Raw genomic sequence first — 19713 nt, forward strand, 5'->3', positions numbered from 1 at the left:
CAGTCGTGCTCCTGGGCGTTTACCCAAAGCAGCTGAACCTCCGTCCCCACAAACGCCCGCACGTGGCTGTTTACAGCGGCTGCAGGCAGAGCTGCCAAAACTCGGAAGCAGCCAGGACGTCCTCCAGCAGGTGACGGATAAACGGTGGAGCATCCAGACTGTGGGCCACGATTCCGCCCCGACGGAGACGAGCCTTCCAGCCACGCGAAGCCAGGGAGGAAACGCACGTGCATTTCGCTAAGTGAAAGCAGCCACCAATCGGAAAGGCCACAGACTGTGTGACTCCAGCTTCCAGCTCCACGACGTCCTGGAAAAGGCAGACTCACGCATAAAGTGAAAGCATGAGGAGTTGCCAGGGGCTCAGAGCGCAGGCATCTTCAGGGCAGTGAAACCGCTCTGTGTGACACTGCGATGGTGGGGTCACGTCCTTGTGTGTTTGTCCAAACCCATCGAAGGGACAGCAGCCTGATGGACTCTGCCGATGAGGACGTGTCAGCGCAGGTTCATTCACTGCAACAAACGCCCCGCCAAGGCGGGGGAGTGGGGCGGGGGGGTTGGCGACAGGGCGACGGAGGGACGTGGATGGGGGGTACGGGAACTCTGTACTTGCCACTCGATTCCGCTGGGAACCTAAAGCTGCTCTAAAATATAAAGGGCATTAATTTGAAATTAAATCCTGAATCAATAAGGTCTTGGGTTAACAGTGTCCCATCAGCCACCCACATCAGGAGAAGCTGTGGGAGGGACATTCAGGATCTCTAGCTCCCAGGGTGTAATTTTCTGCATGTCTAGAACGAGTTCAACCAAGGTGGTGGTTATTTTAAAGACATACCCTAAGAAAATAACCTTAAACTAAAAAAGAAAAAGAGAAATCAAGCATCACCTCTGATGAAGAGAGGAACATGCGAGACTTAAAATTTCAGATCTCCTGCTAATCGCCACACATACAGCTCGAGTCCAAAAGCAGGTACCTCCCCGTCACTTCCAAAAGTCTACACCTGCCTCCCACCGGTCAGAATGGCTGTCATCAAAAAGTCTACACATAACAAATGCTGGAGGGGGTGTGGCGAGGAGGGGACCCTCCCTGCACTGTTGGTGGGAATGTGAGCTGGGGCAGCCACTACAGAAAACATCATGGAGGCGCCTCAGGAAACTTACAGAACTACCATACGCTCCTGCGACCCCACCTCTGGGCATCTATCAGAGAAAACCGTAGTCTGAAAAGCTACATGCACCCCTATGCTCACAGCAGCACTATTCACAACAGCCAGGACATGGAAGCAAGCGGAGTGTCCATGGACAGAGGGACGGACAAAGAAGATGTGGTGCGTACATGCCGTGGACTACTACTCAGCCCTAAAAAAGAATGAAAGAAAGAATGCCATCTGTGGCAGCAGGAATGCGACGAGAGACTCTCATGCTCAGTGAGGTGAGTCAGAAAGAGGAAGACAAAGACCATGTGACATCACTTCTGTGTGGAACCTGAAACACGGCACAGATGAACCTGTCCATAGAAGAGAAACGGACTCAGAGAGAACAGATTTGTGGTTGCGGAGGGGGCGGGGAGGGATGGACAGGGAGTTGGGGTTGCAGATCGAAGCCGTTGCGTACAGAATGGATAAGCAACGAGGCCTTCCTGTACAGCACAGGGACCCGTGTTCACTGTGCTTGGATGAGCCAAGAATACGCATACACACGTGTGCAACCGAACCACTCTGCCGTACAGCAGAGATTAGCCACACTTGCCAGTCAACTACGCATCAATGCAACATAAAGTCTTTTAAAAAGGCACAGGAGTTCTCGTCGTGGCGCAGTGGTTAGTGAATCCGACTAGGAACCATGAGGTTGCGGGTTCGGTCCCTGCCCTTGCTCAGTGGGTTAAGGATCCGGCGTTGCCATGAGCTGTGGTGTAGGTTGCAGACGCGGCTCGGATCCCGCGTTGCTGCGGCTCTGGCGTAGGCCGGTGGCTACAGCTCCGATTCGACCCCTAGCCTGGGAGCCTCCATATGCCGCAGGAGCAGCCCTAGAAATGGCAAAAAGACCAAAAAAAATAAATAAATAAAAAGGCACAACCAATGAAGTAGGAAGCAACTCGCCCGGCATCTTGGTGACACGCCTCCCGGTGTCGCTGGGGTGCCTGTGTGAGCCCCACACTCCTCCCACCCCACATCCGCCCCGCTGGTTTGGAAATACACACTCTCTTCCTCGTCTTTAGGGCTTACTCGGGATGCTTTCAGAGCTAAGGCAGAAGCTCGTCGCCTGCCTTTCCCACGGACCCTCCCGCCTGGCGCAGGGACCCCAGGGGCCAAAGTAGTGGAGGAATTGGTTACATGGAGCAAAGAAACCCAGAATATTGAGAATGATGGGAAGGGATGTCTCACGCCTGTGAGGGCCCGTCAGGACGGAAAGAAGGAGCCTGGAGCAGCCCTGAGGGTCCCGACCAGCATCTCAGCGGGGACTCAAGCGCAGAGGGTGGGTTTAGATGCAGAAAGGCTCACGCATGCGCAGAGACACACGCACACATGCACGCACACACACACAGACACACGCACACGCAGCACACAGGCGTGCACGTTCCGGGCGGGACTGCTGAGGGGCCTGGAAGCAGGGGCCCTGCAGCGACAGGCACACACGGTGCTCAGCTTCTGGCCCCTAAACGCCACCCTCCACTGAAAGGGACCAGCCCGCGGGCGTTGCTGCAGCTGCGGGCAGGAGCGGGAGGCACCCGGGCGCCTCAGCAGGAGGCAGCCTTTCGAAAGGATACAGAGCCCAGCCTGAAGCAGCTCCACTGACCAAATCCAGAAACGCCGAGAGCACTGATCACAACCCTCTGACTACAGCAGGAATCCACACGTCCAGCAAGGCGACGGACGGACGGACGGCTGGGTGGGTGGATGAAGGAATGAAGGCGCGAGCGCGGGAAGGGACGAAGGAGGAAAGCCCTTCTTTACGGAGAAGGCGACCGACGGGCGGGGAAGCGGTGTCGGCGACAGCGGCTCCACGCGGCACCTGTCTCGGCAGCGGGCGGCGGGGGCGGCGGGGGGAGCAGGTGCGCGGTCCCAGAACATCCCCCGGCTCAGCGCCAAGAGCTGCCCGTTGCCCGCGGCAAGCAGGCGGGAGGCAGCGGCGACACCGCGAGGCCACCACGCTGGAATCACTCGCGGCGAGAAGGTCCACCGCGGGCCTCCTGCCGAGAAGGGGCGAGCACCCCAAGAGGGACTCCTGCCGAAATCAGACAGGCCGAGGTGAGGGGCACCCGACAGCCCTCGGCCCGTCCCCGTCAACGCGGCCGGGGCGAGGACGCCGGGGAGAGCCCCCTGCCACGCCGAGGCCAGAGAGGCCGGGAAAGGGGGCCAGGCATGCCCAGGTCTGGGGGGCCAGGGCCTGATTTCCCGCCGAGGGCTGTTGCGGCAGCAGTGCGGGTGTCACAGCATCAGGGTGACAGGGTGGGACGCCCACGGGCAGAGGGCGCGCTCACACCGTCTTACGCACAAAGGCACCCCCGCCTCCCACGGGCACAGAGAGACAGGGTGACCCAGCGAGGCCAGGACAGCGTCCAGCACTGGAGAAGGAGTCCCCCCCCCCCGCCATCGCAACCTTCCTACAGGTCTGAAACTCGAAACCAAGAGAAACACTGAGAAAACGTCCACGGGCAGATTCTGGGGAGACGCTGCTCGGGCATCCGGCTCCCCGACCCTCCCAGAGGGCCGCAGACGACCGCAGCCCGCGTGCAGAACAAGAGCAGGGAGGCTGAGCCGCCAGCAGCCCCGAGCCCAGGCGGCTCCTGCACCTGCGCAGCGAGGCCGCCCGCGGGGTCCCCAGAGCGCACCCCCGCCGCCCGAGCAGCAGCCTGGCGGGGGGACCCGCCTCCCACCTGCCAGGCCCCAGCACAGGCTCTGACGTGGGGACTCTGCGAGGGGTGACGTCCAGGTTGAGCAGGACAACGGGGACAAGAGGTCCAGATGGGAGCCGGGTCCAGGAACTCGGACAGCAAGGCGCCACCGTTCCTGCTGCACGGGAGCAGCCTGAGAGGCCCCGAGGCGACCGGCAAACCTCCTGCCCACCACGTCCTCACAGAGGCTCACGGAAAGGCGCACACGCGGCAAGCGCGGGAGGTCGCGTGCCAGGCGCGCGGCCCTGAGAACGAGAGACAACGAGGAGCAGGTGACAAGAACGCCCGAAAGACATGACCCCACAGAGGCCGAGGGCTGTCCTGGCTCCAAACCCGCCGGAAGCCACTGACACTTGACGACGCGACCAAGAGCGCGACGCTGGTGAAGGAGAGCCAGCCAGCCAGACACGGGGCCACGGGACCAGGGACCACCATCTGACAGGCAAAGGCTCCAGCAAAGAGAACACACAAGCAAACACACAACAGACAGTGCCTTGAAAGAGAACTGAGATGCCGAGAAGGACAGAAAGTACACAATTTTTAAAAGAGACATTTAAAGGATTAAAGAGAAAATGACAAACACTGATGGATGGCAGATACAGAAGATACAACATATGTTCGGGGGGGGGGTTGTTTTGTTTTTGGCTTTTTAGGGCCACACCTGCCACACATGGGGGTTCCCAGACTAGGGATCAAATCGGAGTTGTAGCCACTGACCTACACCACAGCCAGAGCCACGCCAGATCCGAGCCACATCTGCAACCTACACCATGGCTCACAGCAACCCCGGATCCTTAACCCACTGAGCGAGGCTAGGGACCGAACCTGCGTCCTCATGGATACTAGTCAGGTTCTTGACCCGCTGAGCCACAATAGGGGCTCCCTAGGAGATACAACATATGAAGAACAGGAATCTCTGAAGAGGAAAACAAAACCAAAAAAAAGCATTAAAGAAAACGTCCCCGATCACAGGCAGGTTTAAACTATCTGCTCAAAGAACACACGCTCATCCTGCGAGGACGACACAGGACAGCCGCTCCAAGGTGAACCCCAGGCTTTAAGAAAAGAATTCTGTGGCATCTTTGGGCAGGAAAAGCATGTGACACACAAGAGAAATAAACTCAGACTCTCACCAGACTCAGACAGCAGTGTCTGAGATCACGAAAAAAAGTGCCAAAGAAACTACTTACTCAAGGAAGGTTCTCGTGGAAAGAAAAGAGGAGCCAGGCCTGCACAGCTCCCCGAACTGAGCTGCCAGTGTCAAGGGCACCGACTGAGCACCGCGCAAGAGCCTGCAGGCTGCGTCCCCATGGAACATTCCACGAATCCGGCAGAGAACGAGGTGCAGAAACCAAACACTAAACAGACGCCAACAGGACGACCAGCCACTAGAGCAGACGTAAAGTCCCTTTCTGAGCAAAGACAAAAAGAGGGGTACGGGGGAGAGCATGGCACCCAACAACTGTGCGAACCAGAGACACCCCATGGGTGCCAGTTCTGGCGTTCCCACGTGGTGCAACGGAACTGCCAGTGTCTCTGCAGTGCTAGGATGCAGGGTGGACCCCCGGCCTGGCACAGAGGGTTAAAGAGCTGGCATGGCAGCAGCTGTGACTTAGGTGTAGACTACAGCTCTGCAGACCCCTGGCCCAGGAACTCCATGTGCCAAACAGAAAAAAGAAGAAAGGAAAAAAAAAAAGCAAGCGTGAGCGTGCCTGCTGTGGCGCCCGGTGCACTCACTCCCAGCGTGCAGCCGCGATGCCAGAGGCCCTTCCCCAGGAGCAGGCATCACACCCGACGTGGGACTCGGCCCAGGACAGGGAGGGCAAGTCTGCGGGGTTCACCCCGCTGGGTGCGGGGCCTTCCACAGACCCTAGTAAGCACCAAAGCGAGGGAGAAAACACCCAAGTTCAAGACAGCAGCAGAACTAAAACAAGTCGCCGTCTTCAGAGGCGGTAACACGCAGAGTCCCTCCACGCCCCACAGCATCCAGCACCCAAGCGACAATGACGAGACCCGGGGAGAGACAGGAAGACGTGACCCCGGGGGCGAGGGGAAAAGCGGGCAAAAGAGCCCGAGTCTCAGACGCCCCAGCAGCTGGGCCTGAGGCATCAGCAGAGCGCTCCGCTACCAGGCTCAAAGCATGATGGGAGGATCTGGTCTCCGGGAGTGAGCAGAGGGGCTCCCTGGTGGCCTAGCCATTAAGGCTCCCTCGTTGTCACTGCTGTCTGCATGCTGCAAGCACAGCCAAAAATAGAAAAAAAAGGTGAGCAGGCAGGGAAAACGCAGCAAAGACTAAGAAGCCATAAAAACAAAAGTGAAAATCTCGGAACTGCAAACGCATCAACAAATGAAAACTTCCCTGGGTAGGAGACGGCAGGGACTCTGAAGACAGATCTGAACCCAGTGTGGACAGAGAAAAACCCCACCAAAGAAAAACAAACACGGGCTCAGAGACCCACAGAACAGCACCAAAAGCTCTAACAGAGGCATGACCAGGAGTCGCAACAGAAGGAGACCGGGAAGAAAGTTCTGAAGAAATGAAGGCCCAATATTCCAAATATGAGGAAAACACTGACCAACAGAACCAAGCAGCTCAGGACAGCCCGAGCAGGCCTCACATCAAGAGGACCAAGCCTGGGAGCTCCCGCCGGGCGCTCGGGTTATGAACCCGATTAGTGTCCATGAGGACGTGGCTTCCACCCCTGGCCTCGCTCAGTGGGTTAAGGATCCAGCATTGTTGTGACCTGTGGGGTAGGTCAAAGGCATCTCGGATCCCACGTTGCTGAGGCTGTGGTGTAGGCCAGCGGCTGTAGCTCCGATTCGACCCCTAGCCTGGGAACCTCCATATGCCGATGGAGCGGCCCAAGAAATGGCAAAAGGACAAAAAAAAAAAACAAAAAAAAAAAAACAAAAAAAGACGTGGCGCCCCTGACGGGAGACCAGGCTGAAGATGACAGTGGGCCCTGAACTCGAGGGGACACCGTCTTTAAGGACAAAGACAGTCACACGTCTATGGCTGTCACCAGGTTTAAGAACAAGAGTTTGGCAGTTTTGCAAAACACACTGGGAAACCTCCCCTTTCCTTCTTGTGACCTGGAACACGGTGACGGAACAGACATTTCCTTGGAAGCAAAAGAGCCCAGCAGGGAAACACAGCAGCCAAGGGATAGAGAAGCCTGAGGGATGCCTAAAACTGCAAGCTCACCCAGCACTCTTAGTGTGTCATTCTAGAAACTTCAATCATCTGTATCTGCATTTCCACGGCTTATTCAAGACACAGAGAAATTACACCTTTAATTTAAAAAATCTAGAACTCGGAGTTCCCACTGTGGTGCAACGGAAACGAATCCGACTAGGATCCATGAGGTTATGGGTTCGATCCCTGGCCTCGCTCAGTGGGTTAAGGATCCTGTGTTGCTGTGACTGCGGTGTAGGCCGGCAGCTGTAGCTCGATTCGACCCCTAGCCTGGGAACCTCCACATGCCGCAGGTGCAGCCGTAAAAAGACAAAAGACAAAAAAATAAAATAAAATAAAAAATTTAAAAACTGGAACGGAAAGAAAAAACTGTCAATATTCAGAGGAAACCATTCAAATGTTTGAGGGTGAAATACCACCATTTTCAGGCAGCGAAAGCTGAGACCCTGCCGCCTGCGCTACAAGAGGCGCAATGCCGACCTTCCAGCCAAGGGGTCCCGGGCGGCAGGAACACCAGAAACGGTGAAGACGGCAAAACCTGCAAAGACGACGGGCGCTCTCTCCCTGTGACTGGCTCACAAAACAACGGACAGGCTGGAGAGAAAGTAACAAGACTTTGGAGTCGGGTTTGTAAGTATACAGAGAGATGACAGCAAACAAAACAGGAAATTAATAAGATGTGGACGAACAGGAACCGACTCTCCGTCGTGCCCGGAGTCGCCCCTCGCCCCCCGCGCAGCAAGGACAGTCCGCCCGGGGAGGCCACTCCTGCGACAGTCAGCTCCCCACATTCTCTCCAGAGCGCGTCCGCCTCTCATCACAGGAAACTACGGTGATCAGACTTCCTCACGCAAAGACCTCTGCGCCCGCTCGTGCGACCTCCACGAGCAGCCTGATTGGAATTTAAGGCGGCGCGTGCAAAGCACACACTCCGGGGAGGTGAGACGGCAAGCAACGGCCAGGAGCCCCGGGCGGTGGGCCTGGCGCCTGGAGGCGGGGCGGCAGGTGCCCGAGGCCCTCCCAGCCCGTCCCCGGACGCTGCGGTACCTCTGCTCCGGATCCCGGTCCCGGAGAGTCCACCTTCCTCTTTTTCCTGGGCCCGATGGCGGCCAGGGCTGTGAGGTTGGCATCTCGCTGCCTCATCTGTGCCAGTTCTTGTTGCTGCATCTTTGTTTTGAAAAGGAAACGGGCTGTCATTTTGTGCAAGTTTTTTTTTCTATACAAGTCATACACTGACACCAGAGCATTTTCCAAGTGTTTCTAAATGAAATTTTCTTCAATTTTTTAACAGGAAGCTTACCCTACAATCATAAAAACAGTAAAGCAGCTGGAGCTCCTGCTGTGGTGTCGTGGGTTAAGAACCTGACTGCAGTGCCTTGGGTCACTGCAGAGGCACAGCTTTGATCCCTGGCCCTGCGCAGGGATTAAAGGGTCTGGCATTGCCGCAGCTGTGGTAAAGGCCGAAGCTGTGGCTCAGACTCAATCCCTGGGCCAGGAGCATCCATGTGCCACAGGCACAGCCACTAGCGAAAAAAGAAGGTGGGGGGAGAAAAACAGTAAAGCCACAACTACACATCACCCAGCTCCCTCGTGGCTCGCTCATCAGGTTAAGGCTACAGCGTTGGCACTGCTGTGACATGGGTCTGATCCCTGGCCCAGAGATTTCTGAGTGCCACAAGCACGGCCAAAAAACTTTCTACAGAAAAGAAATTTTGGAGTTCCCATCGTGGCTCAGTGGTTAACGAATCCGACTGGGAACCATGAGGTTGCGGGTTCGGTCCCTGCCCTTGCTCAGTGGGTTAAAGATCCGGCATTGCCGTGAGCTGTGGGGTAGGTTGCAGACGCGGCTCGGACCCCGTGTTGCTGTGGCTCTGGCGTAGGCTGGTGGCCACAGCTCCGATTCGACCCCTAGCCTGGGAACCTCCATATGCCACGGGAGCAACCCAAGAAACGGCAAAAAGACAAAAAAGAAAGAAAGAAAGAAAGAAAGAAAGAAAGAAAGAAAGAAAGAAATTTTTGCAATAGATGCTCATCTTAAAACACTCAAAAAATGTGAGGGAATTCTGAAAGTCTAGCCATCGGATGCACCAGGGGAGAACTACCGTGATGTTTAAAAGCAGGACAAACACCCTTGCAAACATTCCCAACTGCTAGGTGAAGCCCGCTGTGCAGAAACAGCACCGCTTTCTCAACCCTTCTCTCCTGTGAAGAGGCCGAGATGAAACGCGAGCGTGTTTTCAGGTGTGCAAATTCCTGAACTAGAAGAACGAGCAGCTTACCTCCTTTGCCTTCTGTTTCAATCTTAACTGTTCCGGATCTTCTTGTCTGGATCGAGACTATTTTCAAATGGGGAAAAAAAGAAAATAATTTATGACTTAAATGTTTATCATCTGACAAACACGTTACCGTAGTCACGATACAATAACCTCTACGTGGCAGAATGCACACTAACTCCTTTAAATGTTAATAGCCAGAGATGGAACATACATGCCATCGTGAAAAACAAGCAACAGCATCCATGAAAATCAATACCACTTGGATATAAGAAATAGGACGCGGCCCTGAAATCTGACTTGATGTGACATGAGGACAACGGGCCAGGACCCCAGGCTCAGGCGGGGCCGAGTGACGGCTTCCCCCGCAGCTCCGCCGCAGCCCGCGCACCAGGCCATCCAGGCCAGCCGCACACCCTGCTCGGGCTCCTGGGCACGCAAGCACGTCTGCGGTGCCGGACGGAGGGGACACCAGCGCGACCAAGAGGCCCGCGAGCACTTGCCTTTGCCGCCCGCATCAAGATCTCTCTCTCCTGCTCGTCTTTCCTCTGCTTTTCAATCTGATCGAGCTGCTCAAAGAACTTGAGCTGAGCCCGGACGTCACTTGCCTGCTCGTATCTGTCATCGTCCTACGGGAGTAAAAGCACCGTTTGTTAGGAGCCTGGACACCCAGCTGCACAGTCTGGGTACCCAAGGTCCACGCTGGCGCCAGACCCAACCCCGCACTCTCTGCATCTGACACGCGCGCCGGACGCTCACAGGTGCGCTCAGGTGAGAGGTCACGGAGAGGCTCTGGGGAAGTTTCCGTTTCACACACTTGGCTATCATTTGGTTTTTTGGTTTTTTTTTTTTTTTTTTTTTTTTTTGTCTTTTTGTTGTTGTTGTTATTGTTGCTATTTCCTGGGCCGCTCCCGCGGCATATGGAGGTTCCCAGGCTAGGGGTTGAATCGGAGCTGTAGCCACCGGCCTACGCCAGAGCCACAGCAACGCGGGATCCCAGCCGCGTCTGCAACCTACACCACAGCTCATGGCAACGCCGGATCGCTAACCCACTGAGCAAGGGCAGGGATCGAACCCACAACCTCATGGTTCCTAGTCGGATTCGTTAACCACTGCGCCACGACGGGAACTCCTGGTTTTTAAGGAACATTTTAAATGTTTTACAGAAGTTCTCGTGGCACAGTGGTTAATGAATCCAACTGGGAACTGTGAGGTTGCGGGTTCGATCCCTGGCCTTACTCAGTGGGTTAAGGATCCAGCGTTGCCGTGAGCTGTGGTGTAGGTCGCAGACGCGGCTCGGATCCCGCGTTGCTGTGGCTCTGGCGTAGGCCGGTGGCTACAGCTCCGATTAAACCCCTAGCCTGGGAACCTCCATATGCCGTGGGAGCGGCCCAAGAAATGGCAAAAAAAATAAAAAAGACAAAAAGATAATAATAATAATAATAATAAATAAAACAAAACATTTTCCAGTAATATACAAAATATTTTAGGCAGTTCCCTTGTGGCTCAGTGGGTTCAGGAGCCAACGCTGTCACTGCTGTGGCTCTGGTTACTGCTGGGGCGTGGGTTTGATCCCTGGCCCAGGACATGACACAGGCACAGCCAAAATTTTTAAAAAAATTGAAAGCGAAACAGTTGAAAGCTCTTATCTGGAACGCTGCCCTGCAGCGCTGGCGGCCCCGTGGCGCCTCCAGAACAGGCCAACAACTGGAGAGAAGGCGGGTTCTCCTCGCAAGGCCGGGGCTTCGGTGCGGGCCACCCTCCACAGAGCAGAGGCCGCAGGAGCGCGAGTGGGCCAAAGCCCCGGGTACGCAGCCGCAGCCGCAGCCGCGGGAGCCAGGAAGCCCAGAGAGGAGACGGGCAGACGCCGCCGCTGTCCCCTCGCAGTCGGCTCCCTCCAGTGCATCCCCTCGCGGGCCCGTCCCTCCGCCCCTGCGGGCCAGCCGCACCCAGAGCACCACGGGTGAAGGACGCGCACCCCTCCCAGACGCTACCACTGAGCAAGGCAGAGCCAGCGGGGCCCCTCGCCGACCCACAGCGCCCCTCCGGGGCTGGGCAGCGGGCGGCCCCGCCGGGGGGGGGGGGGGGCGCGCAGGTTACCTTGTAAGAGAAGTTCTTCTGCTGAGCCGTTTCTGAGATCTTCTCCACGAGGTTCTGCAGCCTCTGCTGCGTGGCGTGTGACACGTAGCCCACCACGTCGGGGTGCAGCTCTGTGATGCCGTGCTTTTTACCTGAGGACAGGCCCCGTCTCACAACCACGGAAGCCCTTCGCTTCCCGCCCTGTTCTTCTCGCATCTGCAGCCCCCGGGCAGCCCTGCGGGAGGCGGGGTCCACGCCGGCTTCAACCACCCGAGAACGGCGCTGGCAACGACGCGGAAAGCACAGCCCAGGGGAGACAGGTGACATAGGACCGAGTGTGCCCCCCACCCCGGGCCGGAGCTGGCGGGAGGCTCGAGCGCACCTATCTCTAATATCCGTCTCTGTAAAGGCGCTGGGAGGAGGAAGGTCTCGTCCTTGCAGGACCGCGTCAGCGTGCCCACCAGCTCAGAGTTCGTGGCTAATATCCTGGCACTTTCTTCCGACAGGTTCACTCCGGCCATCGACGCCACATCATTGATGTCATCGTCATCCCTTCGGAAGAGAAGAAGAGACGCTGCTGTCCCAGGGAGGACGCCGAGCGGGCACGCCCAGGTGGCCCTGAGGCAGCGGGCACTGTCGCCTCCAGGCATGCGTCCGCCAGCTCCCTCTGGCACCGCCCTGCCACCTGCAAGGGAAAGCAGTCTCCTGAAAGTGAACCTGCGCTTTCCCGATCTGCTCACTGCTTCACGGGACCCACAGCAGTGACTTGTTTTTAAAACAATCACAGTGGGAGTTCCCGCCGTGGCGCAGGAGAAACAAATCCGACTGGGAACCATGAGGTTGTGGGTGCGATCCCTGGCCTTGCTCAGTGGGTTAAGGATCCTGCATTGCTATGGCTGTGGTGTAGGCCAGCAGCTGGAGCTCGATTAGACTCCTAGCCCGGAAACCTCCATGTGCCACAGGCGCGGCCTTAAAAAAAGCAAAAAAAAAAAACAGTCACAGCTGGCGCAACATGGGAAGACCACCAGAGGGAAGTCTCCCTGCATCTGGAGGCTGAGCGGCCGACACGACGCCCCCCACCCCCCGGGGCAGTGCGGTGCAGTTGTTGCCTCCCTGCGGACAGGGGCGTCCCCTACGGACCCCCCCCCCCCCCCCCCCCGTCCAGCAGCCACACTCAGAGCCCGGCTGTGGCTGACTGTCCCCCAGCAGCTCCACGCAAAGGCCGCTGCTCAGGGTCACCCGCTGCACCTGCCTGTGGCGCCTCTGCAGCCGCTCCCTGACCCGCGTGCCCTTGATGCCGGGAAGGTCACGGGCCAGGCCTTCTGCAGCGCAGCCTCACTCTCCCCGCCCGCCGGCGATGCATCTTTCGCAGGGGTCCCGGCTCAGGGGGTCCCTGCCCAGGGGGTCCCTGCCCGGCTTCCCGCCATCGCCGTCAGGGCGCTCCCTCCCCGTGCAGCTACGAGGACCTCGCGGGACGCGCCCTGAGACCCAGCAAGCTCCGCTCGCCATAAACCACCCCTTTGCTCGTGCCACCAGCTCGGTTTCCTGTCCCATCCAGCGGGTACAATCGAGCACTGCAGACGTGCCCGGCCCTTGGGGGCTTCTGACCCACACTCACACCCTGGACACTGGCCTCTGACTGAACAAGAAGCACCAACTCGTCCTGCACCCTCCTGACCCCAGCCCTGGCGTCGGCAGCCTCACAAAGTGCCCTGTCACTGCACCATCTGGCCGCTGGGTCGTGGCGTCACTGTTCCCCAGCCCCTTCAGTGGGAGAGCAAGCAGCGCCCACCTGCAGCCCCTGCAGACGTGCACGCGGGCACAACCAACCTCAAGACCCACCCCCCAGCCCCTGCCCCGGTGCAGCCTGTCTACCCCTCCCTGCACGTCTGAGTCCCTCGCCTGCCACGAAGAGACCTGGCTGCCAGCAGCCCTGGCTCCTGGACTTGTGACCTGCTGGTGGACGGAGCTCCCACTGCCACCTCCGCCCTCTGCCTCTCGGACGTCCTTCCCACCCCACCAGCCCCGACCCCATATGCTGGGCAGTGCCAGGCACCACACCCTCCCCGCCCTGCTCGGACACCGACCCTGGCTCAGGCCACCCCAGCTCCCCGCACTGCCCACCCCAGGCCTGCTCCTGCTCCCGGACAGCTCCGGGGCCGAGGCCTCTGGGAAGGGCAGGGCAGGCACACTTTTCAGCAGTGACGTGCAGACCAGCTGCTTGTCGAGAGACCCAGCACAGCGCTTCTGAAGGTTCTGGGGTTGCGCTCGAAGCCAAACCGCTCACGGCCGGGACGTGCTCACTGCCCCGCCATAAAGTCAGAGAACGTGGGCGCTGTGCCCGCCCGCCCTGCGTCTACAGCAAACGGCCCCGGCTACGTGCTGGGGAGACACATCGCGGTCAGAAGCGAGGATCCCCAAGAGGGGACAGGAGGCACACCGTCCCCACGCGCAGCGGCACTGGGCGAGGCGGGGCTCAGTTCTCACCGAAACGAGCCGCCCCCGGGCTCCTTGAGTTTATTTTTCTGTGCAGCAGCCGCTTGAGCCGAGACAGCAGAAAGAGCTTTGGTTCCAGGTAACACAGCAGGTTTCACCACGGGGACTGCAAAACAAGAGACGAGGGTGTGCCACTGCGCAGGGACACGGAGCCGCTGCGCCCGCAGACGGGCCGCTCGCTCCAGTGCCGGATGGGCCGAGGGAAGGGCCACCGCTCCCAACCCGCTACGGTGGTGCTTTTCCCCACAGCGGGTGACTAGCTCTAAGCCAAGGAGGAGAGCGCAGCGGGGCCTCGGCAGCATCTGCCCACGTCGCACCTCCTGAAGCCCAGGACTGGCTGCTGCTGGGGAACTCAGCCCCGAAACCGCGCTGACGGGGTGGCCGGTACAGGCGCCAGCGGAACCAACACCGCTCCCTCCACCCGAGCCGCAAACCACGCGGGCCGCTTCACGGGCCGCGCCCTCAGCCTCCGTCCGGGAGGAGGCCCAGGACCGGGGCTCACCTGGCTGCAGCTGGTTGAGCTGGATCTGCTGCGGCGTGGTGAGCACGATGCGGCTGTGGGGCTGCCGGAGCGCCACCATGGGCGTCTGCGTCAGCGTCACCTGCGGGGGCCGGATCAGCGCTCCAGGCTTGGGCGGCTGCTGGATCACCTGCGGCAGAGGCCAGAGGGCGCGTCGGCACGGCCCCCCCGGGCCGCTGCCTGCTCCCCACAGAGGACCCAGGCCTGGGAGGACCAGGCGGATGGGACAGGCCCCGAGGCGGCACCACCAAGAGCTCTGCGGGCAGACCGGCTGCTCGAAGGCCACACGTGGGGCCCTGAGGTCACAGCCCAGGGGTCCGTGTTCAGAACCGGCAGGAGTGGGTGGCCCCTCCCTGGCATCAGCACAGGTGACCTGGGCCTACACCCCACGTCACAGCACTGGCATGGAGGGGGTGAGGCAGTGCCCTCCCTGCCGCACGGCCGGCCTATGGACGATGCGGAGGTTCGGGACTGGCGGGCCTGACCGCACCCTGCCGCCCTGCGTGCAGACATGGGAAGCAGAGGCCCCGTGCTCCACGCGGCCTGTCTCCTGCCCAGGAGCACGAGCAGCGCCCCTCACACAACTGCACAGTCGAGGCCCGACCCGCCAGACCAGTGGCTCCCCAGCAAGTGCCCCTCCAGAGAGCGCGCCCTCCGGCGCCACCGGCACGACAGCCCTACGCCCCCCGCAGACACACGGCTCCCGCCCCATCCAGCGGGCCTCCCTCGCCACCTGCAGAGGCAGAAGCACGGGCAGCTCCTCACCTGAGCAGGGGAGCAAACACCCTCTCCTGACTCGGTCGCCCACCGGGTCCGTACAGGAGCGTTACCATAAACGCTCCATGGCCCAGTGCAGGGACACGAGGACCTGCCTGGCCTCAATCTTTTCACTGCCTAGCAACAAAATCTTTTTGACACAAAAAAACAAAAGCAATTGCCTTTCAAACCTAACTCTTCCCAGGGCAGAGCCGCAGAATAACGAGCCACCAGAGCCTGCAGTTCCAGCCCCTGGGAAGCCCCAGGCCCCAAAGCCGCTCAGAGCTGGGCCCTCGCCACAAAGCCACCAGGCCCTGCCTGACGCACCCGACGCGCTTGCCTGCGCCCGTACAGGCAGCTGCTTCTCACCAGGGACAAGGTCAGGCTGAAAGGCCAGTGACCAGCACAGGGCTCGCCCAACCAGATGGCCCAAAGGCAGAGGCCGGGCCGAGCGGTGTGAAAGTCGGCAGCTGCGGGCCGGACGTAAGGGACATGCCTGCAGGCCTCGGCCTCCAGCTGCCACTAGTGTTTAGGTGACACCCCGGCCTCCCCAGCAGGCTTCTCAGAGTTGCAGCCAATTTATGCAAGAGGTGGGCAGGGGGCGGGCACGGCTCTCGCCTGCATACCAGCGGTGTGGGCTGCCCCTGCTTGCCGACGCCAACCTGTGTGGGCTGCGTGAGGCTGATGACAGGGGGCTGGAGGGCGCTGGTCACCGTGGCCGCCGTCTTCCCGGCGGTACGCTGGACCGAGCCACTGAGCACCACGGCCGTGAGCGCGGTGGTGGCCTGGGAGGCCGGCGGCTGCTGCTGCTGGCTCTGCTGGATGAAGGCAGCGGAGTCGGGGGTCAGCTGTCTCAAGGCAGGCAGGCTCCTCTGGGCAGAAAGAGACACAACAGAGACATGCATCCCTGAGACGACGACGGGCGTGACGCCCCGCCGGCCCTGGGCGCCCGCAGGGCGAATCGCACGAGGACTGGCCGCAAGCGGCTGGAAGGACCGGCAGGCGTGTTTCCGAAACACGGTCAAGCCCACCACGGCAGCAGGCGCCGTCTCAGGGACACCCTCATCCCAGCGGCCCGGGCGCCCCAGCAGCTTCTCGCGCTCAGGCCGCCCTCTGCGGGGAAGGGCCCTTCTCCACCCCCAGTGTGACACCCGAGCGGCGGCAGGGGCAGGGGTCTCGTTTACAGAAAACCCTCGAAGAGACAACTGAACACCTGTCTTGGGGTGCTTCACAGGTGCCAACACCGCGACAGTGACGGCCGTGCCAGCCCAGGACAGGCCCCCAGCCCCAGCCCCAGCCCCGCCCCAGGCTCAGGCGCACGGGGCTTCCAATTACCTTCAGGAAAGGCACAAGGTAAGGTTGAGGTGAAGAATTAAGCTCCCGGTATAACCTGCTGGTGAAGTCTTCCGCTTCGATTTTTCCATCCTTCAAAATAAAACCCACATTGAAATTCCTCCCTCAACACCCGGTTGAAGGCGTCTCTTCACTCAGCGTTTCTCGGGGCTCGTGCTGTTGGATGAGCTGCTGCTCCCACCAGGTCGTGCCCTGGACAGAGGTGCGGGCGGGGCAGGGCGCTGGGTGTGCAGCCCACACAGCTGCCCGGGTGTGGGCTGAAGGCTCCCGCCGGCACTCACGGCTCCACCTGTCGTCTGCCAGCACTGACCCGCCACACGTGCACTGGGGTCTTTTGCCAGGATGCGGACTAGCTTAAAAGGAACTCCGCCAGCAAAGCCAGAAGTGCAGCCACAGAGCAGCGCAGGCCGGGGACACCCTGACAGGAGACGCAACACCCGTGCGAAGACCTCGGGCCCCAGGGGGAGCCCCAAGCCACGAGCAGCTGGGCGCCTTGACCAGGGCAGGCACCATCTGGCCTGGAAACCAAAGCACACTGGGCGCAAGGACGGGAGGTGGGCAGGGAGGGACACCCTGGAGAGGAGCACCGTTCCGGCCAGGACCTGACTCCCAGAGCCCTCCGCGACAAAGCTCCGCCCACCAGGGTCACTGCCACCAGCAGCACGCCCGGTGCCGACTGGGCCCAATTCAAGGAAGGAGCAGCCAGGGCCACAAAGGGGTCATGGAAGAGGGGCGGGACGGGGGTCCCAGTGCCCTGCTAAGGGCGCAGCACAAGGAGCCAGTGATGGACTCGTCTGGGAGCAGAGAGACAGCAAGACAAGCCAATTCTTTTTTTTTTTCCTGCTTTTTAAGGCCACACCTGCAGCAATTGGAAGTTCCCAGGCGAGGGGTCGAATAGGAGCTGTAGCTGCCAACCTAAACCACAGCCACAGCAATGCTGGACCCAAGCCAGGCCTATGACCTACAGTGCAGCTCAGAGAAGCACCAGATCCTTAACCCACTGAGCGGTGCCAGGGATCGAACCTGCATCCTCCTGGATACTAGTCAGGTTCGTTACCACTGAGACACGACGGGAACTCCCAGAGACAAACCAATTCTTTCAGCAACGGGGAGGGGGCCAGGGACATGGGGCCATGGGAAAAAAGGGATCGGTGTTTATTTAGAAGTTTTCATTCGAAAATGAAATCCTAAAAATTAAAACAAACAAAAAGCTGGCAGTTCTTTTTCCTTGCAGGAGGTGAGATGCTTTTTCAATCTGAGTTTCCTGAAAGCATTTACGTAAGGCCTGAAGCCATCAGTTTTGCTTATGAAAGCGGGACTGGGTGTCTCGGACACCGCAGTGCCGGCCCAGAGAGGCTCCCCTCCCGCCCAACCCCTCGGCCCAGGAGGGAGGCTGGGAGTGGAGGGGCTGAGCCGGCAGATCCACCGGCAAAAGGGCAGAAAACACCCAACAGTCCGTGTGTGAGTCCGCCTGGCTTCCTCAACAGAGAAACCGGAAGGAAAGAAAAGCAGGACGGCAGGGCCCTCAGGTTAAAGGCCGCTGCAGGAGGGCCCGAGGCGCGACCGCAGCCCCAGCCCGCAGCCCCCAGCCCGCAGCAGACCCCGCCTCCAGGAGCCTCAGGGCTGGAGGAATCCTGCGCTTGCAGGTAACGTCCAGGGCTCCGTGGGGAATCTCTCTGGGGCTGGGGAGGAGGAGTGGATGCCAACGGGTGCCCGGCAGACGCCAAGTCGGCTAAGAATAATGACCCATGAAGGCTGGAGGGGACCTGGCCGGACTCGTCACTCCGCATCAGCTTAACTGATGCCCTCCGAGGGAAGAGGTTAGGCAGGTGGAGGAGAGCGAGGGCCTTTACAACAAACCCAGCCCCTGCCGGTGAGTTTACACGCCCACTGCGAGCACGTGTGGCAGCAGCTAGTCGGGAAAAGGAGATTCTAGAAACAGCCCCGCGCTCCCCTGCTGCCTGCACACAGAGCCGCCCCGGCTGAGAGCCAGACGCCTCCTCCACGGGTCAAGGACAAGCGCTTCGGGGTGAAGGGCCAACATCAAAAGCCCTCTTACCAGCAGGCTCTGCACCAGCTCCTTCACGTTAGCGGCGGTCTCTGTAGACTGTTTACCGGATGAAGCCAGTTTTATTAATGTAGATAAAAAATTTTTACATTTCTTCACGTTTTCCATAGTTTCCTGGATACAAATTTATAAAAACATAAGTGAAAAACTTAAAAGGCAGGCGGTCTTCACAGCTCTCGGTTTAACTAAGATACATTCATCACGTGAGAAACGGCGACTTCTCCTCCAAGAGGTCTCTCGAGAAACTGCAGGGCCTCTCGCGGCCTTGCTGATGGGAGCGGAAACCACACAGGCACCCGAGGGACACACGCGCCGCAAGCTTGTCGCACTCCGGCCGCCCTCGTCTCCAGGAAACGTAACTAATGACCTGCGGGCGGGTTGGCCGTGATGCTGCCCAGCCCAGGGAACAGCTGACACTTGGGGGCGCGAGGGGAGGAACCGAATCGCAGCGCGGCAGCCAAAGGGGACGGAGACGCTCGGCCAACAAAGGGAAAAGTGCGGCGTGCACGCACCCCCACAGTGTGAAGACTCACACACGTGCAGGAAAACTGCCGAGAAATAAGACCGAGGGGCGCTGCCACCCGCCAGACGGCAACTCGGCACAGCCCGCGCCCGGGGCTCGACCTCGCACACCTCCGCACGGCCCCGAGGCCGCCCGCAGGGCAGTGGGCCCTTCCTGCCGCCCTGCAAAGGCCCACGCCCTCAGTCCCCTCTTGGCACGAACCACAGAGACCTCAGCACACTGCCGCGCCGGGAGCCGTGGCTCCCCCAAGCTGGCCGGCGCTCCAGGGCGGCTCAGACAAGACAGGCGGCCCCCGAGGTCTGGGGGGGGAAGGGGGCACCTGCAGGGGGCCGATGCCCCCATCAGGAGGGGCCTGGGCTGCCGGAGGGCGGCACTCACCGTGGCAGCTGTGGAGGTGGGGGTGGCCCCCGGGACCGTTCGCTGAGGTGTCCCCGTCTGAACCGCTGTGGCCGTCCCGAGCGAAGCGGTCTGGGCAGTGCCGCCCAGGACAAGCTGAGGCTGCAAGAATCCAAAACTCAAGGTCAAGAGAGGCTCTGGGGAGACGGTCCCCGTGGGAC

General features: G+C 59.8%; 1 protein-coding gene across 1 annotated transcript in view; it reads right to left on the reverse strand.

The window, feature by feature from the left end:
• The window catches only part of TAF4 (TATA-box binding protein associated factor 4), a 64144-nt gene that overhangs the window by 8112 nt on the left and 36319 nt on the right, over window positions 1–19713 (reverse strand). The window contains 11 exon segments of the mRNA XM_003360050.4: window positions 8136–8255; window positions 9368–9424; window positions 9865–9990; window positions 11462–11592; window positions 11823–11992; window positions 13928–14042; window positions 14439–14586; window positions 15839–16084; window positions 16548–16637; window positions 18625–18747; window positions 19535–19654. Coding sequence (XP_003360098.4) covers window positions 8136–8255; window positions 9368–9424; window positions 9865–9990; window positions 11462–11592; window positions 11823–11992; window positions 13928–14042; window positions 14439–14586; window positions 15839–16084; window positions 16548–16637; window positions 18625–18747; window positions 19535–19654 — 1446 coding nt within the window.

This window comes from Sus scrofa, chromosome 17 (assembly GCF_000003025.6).
Source record: "Sus scrofa isolate TJ Tabasco breed Duroc chromosome 17, Sscrofa11.1, whole genome shotgun sequence".
Lineage (NCBI taxonomy): Eukaryota > Metazoa > Chordata > Mammalia > Artiodactyla > Suidae > Sus > Sus scrofa.